Genomic DNA, 14,305 nt, shown 5'->3' on the forward strand with positions numbered 1-14,305 from the left:
TTATTACTAAACGTAAACGTTGTTTTTAGCAAATTATATTTGTTTTATATTTAATCAATAATTCTTGCAATGTCTAAAACAGTAACCCGTGTTTGCTATTTTGAAAGCCGTCCCTTTATTTAAGGGATCCAAAATTTTAAATTAATGATTTTACAGTTCAAGCTAACAAGAGAATGTCTGTCATCAAAATTGAATGGAAGTATGTTGTAATAAAGCTGTTGTTTTTAGACTTTCAAACAAAAACTATAGTTAAGTACTCAATGGGTAAAATATATTGTTTTTACAAAGTTACATAGATAATATAAAACAATTTAATATAATTATTACGTAATGAAATTTACAGCGTTTTATTGTGCTTTTCAAACATGTCTTTGTTACACTTGGTTAATTTAGCTATTCCTATTAAAGTTATTTCCCTTGATTAAAATTTTGGTATTTGGATTTTCATATGGGAGATAATTCATTGCTCAACTTTGCATTCATTTCAAATTCCTGCAACTTAGGTTGACCGCTTACTTATAAATACACCTTTAAGTTATTATTTGCTATCGTAAAAATTAATTAGAGCTAAAGTTCTAAACAAAATAGTTTGGTCGTTTTTTTTAGCATTATCAAGTTTAAAAAATACATCAGTAGCCATTATAGATTACAATATTTAAAATGTTAGTAGAGATACAGTCGTATCGTAAATTAAACATCTCATTAATTGTATTTTCATATTTTTCACCCTCTCCTAAAGTATTCATATATAACAATTCTAGACTGGAATCTATATTATTTATAACCTTTTATTTTTCATAAACAAAAAAATCGTAACTTAATCACACAATATAGACATTTAACAATTTTAACCAAAGACAGTCAAGCTTATAACAGGTAAGTTCCGTTTTAAAATTTACCTTGGGAGGACTGCAGTGAGCCCAATACTACAAGAACAATTTTTTTCAGTGGTTTTTTTCCAGACTTTTTTCTCCCGGGAGGGGGGAGCACTTAAAATGTTCTAAGGGGGGGGGGGGGGTTATGTCGTAAAGTACAAAGTAGACGCGTGCACTTAGCAACAATTTCAATAAAATGTGATTACGTTTGCAAACTGGAATTTAAGGAATTTGAACAAACTTTTGAGACGAAGCAGGCAAGTAAAAGAAGCTTTCGATGTCTACTTATAACGTGTATGCAATTGATAATAAATAAATATGTCACTTTTAATTGATTGATTTCTTATACATATGTTTTAATTAATGTGTGCGAAAGGGGGCGTTTTAATAAGTTTTGTCCTGGGCGCCAAATAACCGGGCGCCGGCACTAGGCTGGTTGTCCCGTACCTGGCTTAGAAACACATCCATTAAATAAACTTATCCATCACAGAAATTTATCCATTAAATACACTTATCCATCACAGAAATTTATCCATCAAATAAACTTATCCATCACAGAAATTTATCCATCAAATAAACTTATCCATCACAGAAACTTATCCATCAAATAAACGTAGGCCCTATCCATTAAATAAACTTATCCATTAAATAAACTTATCCATCAAATAAACTTATCCATCAAATAAACGTATCCATCAAATAAACTTATCCATCAAATAAACTTATCCATTAAATAAACTTATCCATCAAATAAACTTATCCATTAAATAAACTTATCCATTAAATAAACGTATCCATCAAATAAACTTATCCATTAAATAAACGTATCCATCACAGAAACATGTCCATCAAATAAACTTAGCCATTAAATAAACTTATCCATCACAGAAATGTATCCATCACATAAACGTATCACATAAAATTATCAAACGTAGAAACTTATCCATCACAGAAACTTATCCATCAAATAAACTTATCCATCACAGAAACTTATCCATCCCAGAAACTTATCCATCAAATAAACTTATCCATCAAATAAACTTATCCATCAAATAAACTTATCCATCAAATAAAGTTATCCATCAAATAAACTTATCCATCAAATAAACTTATCCATCAAATAAACTTATCCATTAAATAAACGTATCCATCACAGAAACATGTCAATCAAATAAACTTAGCCATTAAATAAACTTATCCATCACAGAAATGTATCCATCACATAAACGTATCACATAAAATTATCAAACGTAGAAACTTATCCATCACAGAAACTTATCCATCAAATAAACTTATCCATCACAGAAATTTATCCATTAAATAAACTTATCCATCACAGAAATTTATCCATCAAATAAACTTATCCATCACAGAAACTTATCCATCAAATAAACTTATCCATCAAATAAACGTATCCATCAAATAAACTTATCCATCAAATAAACTTATCCATTAAATAAACTTATCCATCAAATAAACTTATCCATTAAATAAACTTATCCATTAAATAAACGTATCCATCAAATAAACTTATCCATTAAATAAACGTATCCATCACAGAAACATGTCCATCAAATAAACTTAGCCATTAAATAAACTTATCCATCACAGAAATGTATCCATCACATAAACGTATCACATAAAATTATCAAACGTAGAAACTTATCCATCACAGAAACTTATCCATCAAAAAAACTTATCCATCACAGAAACTTATCCATCCCAGAAACTTATCCATCAAATAAACTTATCCATCAAATAAACTTATCCATCAAATAAACTTATCCATCAAATAAAGTTATCCATCAAATAAACTTATCCATCAAATAAACTTATCCATCAAATAAACTTATCCATTAAATAAACGTATCCATCACAGAAACATGTCAATCAAATAAACTTAGCCATTAAATAAACTTATCCATCACAGAAATGTATCCATCACATAAACGTATCACATAAAATTATCAAACGTAGAAACTTATCCATCACAGAAACTTATCCATCAAATAAACTTATCCATCACAGAAATTTATCCATTAAATAAACTTATCCATCACAGAAATTTATCCATCAAATAAACTTATCCATTAAATAAACTTATCCATTAAATAAACTTATCCATTAAATAAACTTATCCATTAAATAAACTTATCCATTAAATAAACTTATCCATTAAATAAACTTATCCATTAAATAAACTTATCCATCACAGAAACTTATCCATCAAATAAACCTATCCATCAAATAAACTTATCCATCAAATAAACTTATCCATCAAATAAACTTATCCATTAAATAAACTTATCCATCAAATAAACTTATCCATCAAATAAACTTATCCATTAAATAAACTTATCCATCAAATAAACTTATCCTTCAAATAAACTTATCCATTAAATAAATGTATCCATCAAATAAACTTATCCATTAAATAAACGTATCCATCACAGAAACATATCCATCAAATAAACTTAGCCATTAAATAAACTTATCCATCACAGAAATGTATCCATCACATAAACGTATCACATAAAATTATCAAACGTAGAAACTTATCCATCAAATAAACTTATCCATCACAGAAACTTATCCATCACAGAAACTTATCCATCACAGAAACTTATCCATCACAGAAACATCATCCCTACTGAGGCCGTGTTACAATACACATTGATTAGTAAAACAGTATTTTTTAACATGAACGTTCTGTATTTAAAATAAAAGATGGCGCCAAATAAAGTATGCTTTATGTGGATTCCGGAACGGCGTGATAGACTACGTCGTTATTTTACTGGGTTTTTTTAATAACCGACGCTATACTGGGGGGATTTCCAACACTTTAAAATGTATACCCAACGTTCTTGTTTATCTTTGCACTGATTGTAATTAAAAACTAACCCAATGTCTTAAGATTAACTCCAACCTTACAAATTTGTTAAGATCCCCCCCCCCCCGACACTTAGCGTATTAATAACAATTAAAACAATACGTATCTACTCGATAATTTAATTTAAATCTAATTATAACACATAAAGAAACGAAATCTAATTCGAAATATAATACTAATAAAGTAATTAGTTAATGCCGAAACAAATAATACGGTAGTGAAAATTACAAAACAAAGAACTTATGAATAAACTAACGAATAAAGTAATAAAACTATTATTAATAAAAGAATTTTAATTTTCCCACAAAACCAAAGGTTCATATGACTACCTTAATATGACACACATACACACACATATGTAATTAGCTTTATACGATAGAACATCGTTTGTGTATACTCTATTTTGTATCAATCCAGGAGCGATAATTGACCAAACCAACATAACTAAGAATAGACTAAAATAAATAATTTATTCTATTCTGTTTCAATATTATATATTTTCTCTAAACATATATATTGCAATAAAGAAGGATCATGATGAAAATGATATCAAATCCCCATAAAAACTATCATATTCAAGCAGGCTACAAACATAGACGGAAGAAACGCACCACAAAAACATTCGGTGAAAGAATAAACATTACTTTCATTTATTTATTTTTTGATGACGAGAATTAAGATAGATAATCAAGATAGATAATCAAGATGGAGATCTCCAAAACTTTACCAGTGGCCAGCTAAATGTTAGGCCAAATGTCTAAATATTTTCACCAGAGACCGTTTCACACGTCTCTACATCAGTTGAGGCAAGTTGGCTGTCGATTTCCTTAGTGGCGCAAGGTTTTTTCATAGCTTTGCCGACAACAATCTCCATATAGCCTGCCTACAATTTGTGGAAACTTATCGTTAAAAACGGTCTTACCAGGTTAACAGAGTAGTTCAAGGAATAGATGTAGTAGCATTAGAGTCAGTAATGTAAGTAAAGAATCCTCTTTAAATCTAGTCATCCATTGGGCAGGTGAAGTAGAGTTCTCGACCTTGCCATATAAAGGGAAGTTCAGCACTTTGCCCAGCGGCTTTACTTTCCCTAACATAAGTTAGGTACCCATTAGAGCTGGGTGGACACAGGGACGTTCTACTGACGTGAACTCGGATTCGAACTCACTCTACCGCTTAGGCCACGCCGTCCCATTCTAGGGTCAGTAGTTAAAGGATATATATATATATATATATATATATATATATATATATATATATATATATATATATATATAGTAAAAGTAAAGTTTCCCTTTCAAACCTGACGGTCTATGGGGCAAGTGAAGTAGAGTTCACTTGTTTCTGTGACCTCGGCATATGAAGAGGTAGTGTGGTCAGCACTATGCCCAGACGCCTTTACTCTCCCTAACGTGAGTTAGGTACCCATCAGAGTTGGGTGGACTCAGAGACGGTCACATATGACTCAGTAGCGTAGCGAGGGGGGGGGGGGCGGGGGGGCATATGTCCCCGGGCGCCGACCTTAGGGGGGGGCGCCAAATTGAAAGTTTGAGGGGGGTGCAAATGAAAAGTTCGAGGGGGGGTGCAAATCGAAAGTTTGAGGGGGTGTGCAAATGAAAAGTTCGAGGGGGGGGGGTGCAAATCGAAAGTTTGAGAGGGGGGGTGCAAATGAAAAGTTCGAGGGGGGGGGGGTGCAACTCGATAGTTTGCTCCCAAGGGGGCGCCAAATTGAAAGTATGTCCCCGGGCGCCGGGAAGGGTCGCTACGCCTCTGATATGACTTGAACCCGGATTCGAATTCGAGACTTACGGGTTAGCAGTCCAGCTCTCTACCGTTATATATATTAAGTCACTTGGAATAAAGGAATAGATGTAGTCACTTACTATAATAGTGCGATGAACATCTCTAAAGCTTGTTTTCCAGTGTCCTCTGCCTTTCTTGGCCCGATATTTCACAGAATCTGTTGCTAGCCCATCTAACATTTCACGAAGACTTTCATTATCACCCTTCTCTTTACATTCCTACAACAAAAACAAATAACGTAAAGCAATGATTTAAAAAAAATTACTAAAGCCCTACAACTCTCTATTTGGCCAGAAAAAAACTACCTTATCAGAACCTCCAGCCAGCTGATAAAGCATGACGATCGTCTCCCCAGCTGTGATGCGCAGCTCTTCGTCAGAACTCTTCAACAACTCCTTCAGAGAACCCACGTGACTAGATAAAGAAACCAATGGCAATGGTTATAGCAAGTGTTCAAGTAGCGAAATTCAACAACATAGAACACGTTTCAAACACACATGAAGTTAAAGCTGAGCCAAGTAATTTTTTAACCCAGCAACCTTGCTAGTCGAGAAACTTTCTTAGCTTAGATACCAGAACATGTCTTGCCAATGACAGTATTTTAGCGTGATCATCATATTTTCGCGTTCGTGCCCAAGACACACGCGACAGATGAAGTAGAGTTCAATTGTTGCAGAGACATTGGCACATGAAATAATAGTGAGGATGTTCGACTGGTTTGAACCTGGATTCGAACTCCAGACATTTGGGCTAGCAGTCTAGCTCTCTTCCACTAGGCCATTGTTGATATACCGATTTAATCTGTTTACCAGTCTCTCTGAGATTTGGCTCAGGCAGTTTGCTGATTCTTTCAAATTTCTTCTAACTTTTTTAATTTGTATTTTTTACTGAACTCTTCCACCTTCTTCTTCTGTGTCTTAAAAATATCAGCTTCGAATCCTTCCAGCATTTTCTGCACTTCATTACTGAAATCTGCTGGGAATAATCCATTTCTACAATTCTCGTTGTTGCATGAACACTGTTTTAATTAGTGTCTCATTATCTTTTCTTTTAGGTATGGTAAGGCTGTTTTTGAAGATTTTCCTCATCGCTTGCAAAATTATTTTTTTTGCCTCAGACATTTAATTTACAGCGTCCGTTGTGTGTGTGTTCGCTTTAGTATTACAGTTTTCATCACCTACTTATGACGACTGATACAGATTTACAATAGTAATATTTCTTTCTTAATTGTAGCCTAATTTCATTCATTTAAGATGGTTTACTTATACATAGATCTAATACAAAACGTCTAAAGACAAAAAAAAATATTTAAAAAAAAAAAAAAAACCAACCTAAAAATGCAAATGTGTAATTAAATGGTAATTCAAGGGATTTTTTTCCCCTCGGCGTGGTGGGTGAGGGGGGGGGGGGGCGGGGTGGAATTTGGGTTTTTAAGTAGAGCTGAAATAAATATGGGATTACAGAGAACTAAAATGATACAAATTTTAAGCAATCGGAAAAGTTATGTTATTACAATGAGACACATCAAATCAAACATTCTTCCCTTTCAAGCATCTATTTTCATACAGTCCTCGGTTGTTGTTTTTTTGTAATTTGAAAAAATAATTATTTGCGTACAATTTTTTATTCACACGTACTTTAAATCTATAAAAATGTCCCTGTAAATTTTAAATTTCAGCCATGGGTATTTTAGATCATTGTGTTATTACAAAATGTTTATTAAACTACAATACAAACGAATAGTTTAAACTACGAACATTATTTAGGACCTACTTGCAGATGTGGGCCTGGAGTTCGTCTTGTGTACAACTGGTCAACAGAAGACACCAAGCCTTCAAGACGTGGCACATCACCCAGATCTGTTCTGGTGTTAAAGTGGGGGAGTTGTCTCCCTGCCCATAGCCACGACTGAACATGTCTTCCAATATTTTACTCACTCTTTTCAATTTCTGGTGGTGCGAGAAAATGTGATCAACACATGAAAGATTATATACCAATTCAGTCGTAGTTTAAAGCAAACAGCTACAGATGTAAGTAAGTACCATTCAGGGGCGTAGCGGGGGGGGGGGGGGGGGTGGGGACCGCACCGGGTGACACCATTTAGGGTGGTGACACCAAGGCAAAAAATAGCTAAATATATAGAGAAAAACTTGAGGGGGGGGGGGGTTGCAAATCGAAAACTTGAGGGGGGGGGGTTGCAAATCGAAAGTTTGAGGAGAGAGGGGGGTGCACATCGAAAATTCGAAAGTTTGTCCCCCCGGAAAAGGTCGCTACGCCTCTTGGGGGGGGGGGGGGGGGGTGACACCATTAAGTGCCGCACCGGGTGACACCTGTAAAAAAGGCAAATTACACAATAATGTACACCAGTTTTAAATTGTTCTAGAGGGGGAAAATTCATCATATTTTCCCATTCATGACCAACATACATGGGGCAGATAAAGTAGAGTGTATCTGTTTTAATGACCTCGGCATACGAAGGGATAGTGTGGTCAGGTTATCGCCAGAGCCAGGGGCGTACTTCACTTGCGAGTCCAAATTCGAGATCCTCAGGATAGCAACCGAAATAATAGGCGGGAAATGCAAGGCGATAGACATTTCCTTATGTTTCTACTCTAAGAGTGTTTTTTTTCACATGTCAGGTGTTTAGCTGGTAAATAAAAACATAGGTGTGGCTAAAGCAGTGGCGTAGCGAGGGGGTGGGGTGGGGGATGCGGACCGCACCGGGTGACACCATTTAGGGGGGTGACACCAAGGCAAAAAATAGCAAAATATAGAGAAAAATGATAATTTTTATTAAATAAGTGTTAAAAAGTCTTTTAAGAATAAATTTGACAAACCCCCGACAAGGTGAAGGGGGGGGGGGGGTGCAAATCGAAAGTTTGAGGGGGGAGTGCAAATCGAAAGTTGAAAGTTTGTCCCCGGGCGCCGGGAAAGGTCGCTACGCCTCTAGGGGGGTGACACCATTAAGTGCCGCACCGGGTGACACCCGACCTCGCAACGCCACTGGGCTGAAGAAAAAAAACAACTTGTAAAACTTTTATATTCCGTAATCACAACTCCTGTACAACTGTTCCCCAACAACTAAATTTATTCCAGGAAACTTCCAGAAGAAACTAGATTTTTGTATTTATTGAAGAAAATATTTTCTTTTATATTAGAGTCCTGCAATGTGTATTGAAACTAAAAATTATTTCTTTTTTTTTCATGAGTGGTAAAATAATTTTTATGTGAGTAAATCAGCAGAATTGTCAGGAACATGTGTATTAAAAAATCTTTGCGTTGTTTCAGTGGGAACTTAATTTTTCAAAATAGAACAGTATTCATGCAAAACACAGGGTTAAAGTACACGTGAGTAAAAAGAAGAATGGCATACCTGCAGGTCAGTGGAACACAGGTAGCACCAGGTGGCAAGTGTTGTGGCACAGGCCGCGCGAGTCTTGTAGTGGGTGGAGCTGCCTGTCAACATGGTGGAGAGGTCGGGGTAAATCTGTTTAAATAGACTCGAACCCTTGTCTCTCAGCTGGTCAGCCATCAACCTCAGACAACCAGCAGCCAGTTCCGCCTCCTTCCCTTCTCGTTGTTTGAGAGTCTTCATCAGGCAATCATACAGGCTTTGTTTAGTGCATGAGACAAGCCTGAAACGGTAGAGGCAAACATAGCCGTCAGTCTCATTTGCGTACGGCACTAACCTAGAAGATTATGAGACAGACATTATAGCCGTCAGTCTTATTTGCGTACGGCACTAACCTAGAAGATTATGAGATAGACATTATAGCCGTCAGTCTTATTAGCGTACGGCACTAACCTAGAAGATTATGAGACAGACATTATAGCCGTCAGTCTTATTTGCGTACGGCACTAACCTAGAAGATTATGAGATAGACATTATAGCCGTCAGTCTTATTTGCGTACGGCACTAACCTAGAAGATTATGAGACAGACATTATAACCGTCAGTCTTATTTGCGTACGGCACTAACCTAGAAGATTATGAGATAGACATTATAGCCGTCAGTCTTATTTGCGTACGGCACTAACCTAGAAGATTATGAGACAGACATTATAACCGTCAGTCTTATTTGCGTACGGCACTAACCTAGAAGATTATGAGATAGACATTATAGCCGTCAGTCTTATTTGCGTACGGCACTAACCTAGAAGATTATGAGACAGACATTATAACCGTCAGTCTTATTTGCGTACGGCACTAACCTAGAAGATTATGAGATAGACATTATAGCCGTCAGTCTTATTTGCGTACGGCACTAACCTAGAAGATTATGAGACAGACATTATAACCGTCAGTCTTATTTGCGTACGGCACTAACCTAGAAGATTATGAGACAGACATTATAGCCGTCAGTCTTATTTGCGTACGGCACTAACCTAGAAGATTATGAGATAGACATTATAGCCGTCAGTCTTATTTGCGTACGGCACTAACCTAGAAGATTATGAGACAGACATTATAGCCGTCAGTCTTATTTGCGTACGGCACTAACCTAGAAGATTATGAGACAGACATTATAGCCGTCAGTCTTATTTGCGTACGGCACTAACCTAGAAGATTATGAGACAGACATTATAGCCGTCAGTCTTATTTGCGTACGGCCCTAACCTAGAAGATTATGAGATAGACATTATAGCCGTCAGTCTTATTTGCGTACGGCCCTAACCTAGAAGATTATGAGACAGACATTATAGCCGTCAGTCTTATTTGCGTACGGCACTAACCTAGAAGATTATGAGACAGACATTATAGCCGTCAGTCTTATTTGCGTACGGCCCTAACCTAGAAGATTATGAGACAGACATTATAGCCGTCAGTCTTATTTGCGTACGGCACTAACCTAGAAGATTATGAGACAGACATTATAGCCGTCAGTCTTATTTGCGTACGGCCCTAACCTAGAAGATTATGAGATAGACATTATAGCCGTCAGTCTTATTTGCGTACGGCCCTAACCTAGAAGATTATGAGACAGACATTATAGCCGTCAGTCTTATTTGCGTACGGCACTAACCTAGAAGATTATGAGACAGACATTATAGCCGTCAGTCTTATTTGCGTACGGCCCTAACCTAGAAGATTATGAGATAGACATTATAGCCGTCAGTCTTATTTGCGTACGGCCCTAACCTAGAAGATTATGAGATAGACATTATAGCCGTCAGTCTTATTTGCGTACGGCACTAACCTAGAAGATTATGAGACAGACATTATAACCGTCAGTCTTATTTGCGTACGGCACTAACCTAGAAGATTATGAGACAGACATTATAGCCATCAGTCTCAGGCATGTGACCATGCGATCTGTTTGATGTGGGACACAACATACATTTTTTTAAATCAGACTAGAGTAACATTTATCTTCCCCCCCCCCCCCCCCCCCCCCGCAGACAGTCAAAGCTTGATGCACCCGAGCAAGTAAATGACACTTGACTCAGGCATCTATTTTTTTTTTAATTCATTTTAAAAAAGTAGAAAATAAATATTACACTACTATTTAAATTACTGTAAAGAAAAGCGTGGGTCACTTTATTTTCTATTGGTTACCTTTACTAATATTTGTGCAATATTACTTACAAGCTTTTTATTAAAACGTGTTTTATGAATTGTTTTCAGTACTTTAATTTTTTTTTCTTTCTCGTATAAGAAATATAGAGAAAGTATTGTAGTCGTGCAAAAAAGAAAAATCGAGATTTTTGTAAATGTCGACGTTTTTCACCTCCCTGAGTCGGCAAAAAAACATAATTTTACAATCTTATCCGTATGTCTGTGTGTGTGTGTGCGTGTTTGAGAGAGAGAGAGAGAGAGAGAGAGAGAGAGAGTCTGTAAACACAATAACTTGAGTACCGTTACAGCTAGGTTGCTAAAATTTCATATATAAGTATTATATAAAAAATGAAGATATGTATCAACTTTTCGGCGATTTTCGATAAACGGAAGTGGAACGTTTTCTACTTTCAATTTTTGAAAAGCCTATAACTTAAGTACTATTTCAGATAGATAAATGAAATTTTACATGTAAGTAAAAGATCTCATTCTCTGCCTACTTCCAAATTTTAAGTAATTTCCGTTGACCGGAAGTAGTAATTTACTATATTACCGATTTCTCAACAAAAACAAAACGCATGTGAATTTATAAAGTACTAATAATTTTCCGCCCTACCTTACACATTTTGTTTTGCATTCACTTGGTGCGCAATTCATTTTTATACGAGATTTTTTTATTTTTTAAAAACGTAAAGTAATTAAAATGGATTTAAAATCATGTCTAGATCCCTAGTTGCTATCCCCCGTAGTTTTACATAAGAATATTTGAGAACGTTTAGGGAGATCACTCCCGGTTTATTTAAATTTACAATAGATTTGCATGACTAAAAACCATTGCGCACCCAATGAACGTGATGACGCGTATATAATAGTGCGGAATAGTTTGATAAGACAGCCTACTAATATGGTCAAAATTTTAATTAGTTCTTAAAAATTAATTTGGCAACCAATTAAGTCAAATTTAATGTCATGTTGCATTGTCCAGGTCTTGACTCACGTACCAATTATAAACCGTAGCTGTAAGTTAGAAAAATCTGAAATTTCGCTCGGGCGTTTCGATCTAGACAGACTGACGACGGACCGACAGAGACAGTGAGTTAAATAAAAGCTTGTAAAAAAATTCATAAAAAACGTTTTATGATTTTTTTTCAGTACTTGATATGTTTTATTTACAATAGAATTGCATGACTAAAAACCATTGCGCGTCTATTGAACGTGATGGCGCAGCTATTGAACGTGATGACGCGTGTGGTGTGGTTGGATAGACATGCATACTAATTCGGTTCAAATTTTAATTAATTCATAAAAAATTAATTAGGCATCCAATTAAGTAAAATTTAATTTCAGATTTCATTGTCTTCATGTCTTGACCCACGTGCCAAATGTGAACCGTATCTGGGTAGAAGTAGAAGTGTCCGAATTTTCGCTCCGGCGTTTCGATCTAGACAGTCAGACGACAGACAGACTGTCGAGGAAGTGAGTTAAATAAAAGCTAGTAAAAATACTAACGTTTCAATGTTTGACACTCCCAACTGTGCCTTCCAATTGCGAAGCGTGAACTTGCGGTAATCTTCACTGTAAATAAGTTGCATGTTGTCTTTAAAACAAAAACAAAATTTCAACAAAGGATAGAGCGCACATTCCTTACACCATCAAAATACAACAGACAAACATCTTAGAGAGCCTTCGTGATGCTTTAATAGGATTTTACAACAGATATTTACAACTTGAATAAAAAATACTCAATAAAATTGTACCCGAACTACGAATATCTAATCTAGCTTGTTTAATTGCAAAACACTTTTCAACTACCTATCAATTTGCAGCTCTTTTTCTATAATTACCATCTCATCATATGCAGAGTCGGATGAATCCTCTCGCACTGTTGATAAGTGATTTAAAAACGAGTGTTATCATTGTACAATAACATTTATTATATCAAATCTAAATTAGTTCTGATATGATAGATGTATTAAAAGTAAAAATTTAATGAAGTCGAAATATGAATTTTATTCATTAAACTACATGTTACTCTTTACTTTCAGATAGAATAACATAGTCATAGAGCATACGGAGCATGATAAATCACATTTATTGAAATAGGAAAATATTAAATAAAACACCTGATCAACCTAGAAATATTAATTAGGTCTCATTTAAAAGTAATTATTACCCTCTTGCTAACTTATATAATTTGTGGATAAACAAAAATAAATAAATACAATTGTTATGGTATTGCATATGGTCGAAAAGTAGCGACAACGGCTGCTAACCCGAAAGTCGAGAGTTCGGATCCCGGGTTTGAGCCTGTAATACGTCCCTGAGCCTACCCAGTTCTGATGGGTACGTGACTCACTGAGCCTACCCAGTCTAATGGGTACCTGACTTACTGATCCTACCCAGTTCTGATGGGTACCTGACTCACTGAGCCCCACCCAGCTCTAATGGGTACCTGACTCACTGAGCCCACCCAGCTCTAATGGGTACCTGGCTCACTGAGCATACCCAGTTCTGATAGGTATCTGACTTCCTGAGCATACCCAGCTCTAATGGGTACCTGACTCACGTTAGAAAAAACAAAGGCTGCTTGGCATAATACTGACCACACTCTCCCCTTGCTTACCGAGGTCATTGAAACAGATGAACTCTACTTTATCTGCATTTGTGTCTTAGGCACGAACGGGAAAACGTGACGACTACATTATTACCTAACTATATTGCAATAGTAATTTTCTAAATCTAGACACCATCAAAATCTAGATCCCAACGATATTTATATCAGGATCCCAACAATATCTAAATTAGATCCCAATGATATCTAGACCTAGATCTAAATCTCAACGATATCTAGATTTTTCTAGATCTAAATCTCAACGATATCTAGATCTAGATCTCAACGATATCTAGATTTTTCTAGATCTAGATCCCAAAGATATCTACATCTAGATCTCAACGATATCTAGATCTAGATCTAAATCTCAACGATATCTAGATCTAGATCTAGATCTAGATCCCAACGATATATAGAACTATATATTAAACAATTAGTGATTTTAAAACTGCCAAATTCAATTTTTTCCTCCGGTTTTTCATCATTTTCCTTCCAAGTGCTCTCCAAAGTCCTATAATATGCAAACATACCTAGGGCATTTTCGTGTGTATTTTATCAGCCCCCACATAAACT

The 14,305-nt window shown here is 35.7% G+C and overlaps 1 protein-coding gene across 1 annotated transcript in view; it reads right to left on the reverse strand.

Annotated features, from left to right (window-relative positions):
* Window positions 1–4,071: 4,071 nt before the first annotated feature.
* LOC131931449 (interferon-related developmental regulator 2-like) overlaps window positions 4,072–14,305 on the reverse strand; it is a 21,072-nt gene continuing 10,838 nt past the window's right edge. Inside the window, exons 6-8 of the mRNA XM_059288246.1 lie at window positions 5,871–5,979; window positions 5,646–5,783; window positions 4,072–4,648 (exon numbers count right to left, since the gene is read on the reverse strand). Coding sequence (XP_059144229.1) covers window positions 4,523–4,648; window positions 5,646–5,783; window positions 5,871–5,979 — 373 coding nt within the window. The 3' untranslated portion in view covers window positions 4,072–4,522. The remainder of the gene's footprint in view (window positions 4,649–5,645; window positions 5,784–5,870; window positions 5,980–14,305) is intronic.

Source organism: Physella acuta, unplaced genomic scaffold (genome assembly GCF_028476545.2).
Source record: "Physella acuta isolate Inbredline_101_S28 unplaced genomic scaffold, ASM2847654v3 ptg001973l, whole genome shotgun sequence".
NCBI classification, from domain to species: Eukaryota; Metazoa; Mollusca; class Gastropoda; family Physidae; genus Physella; species Physella acuta.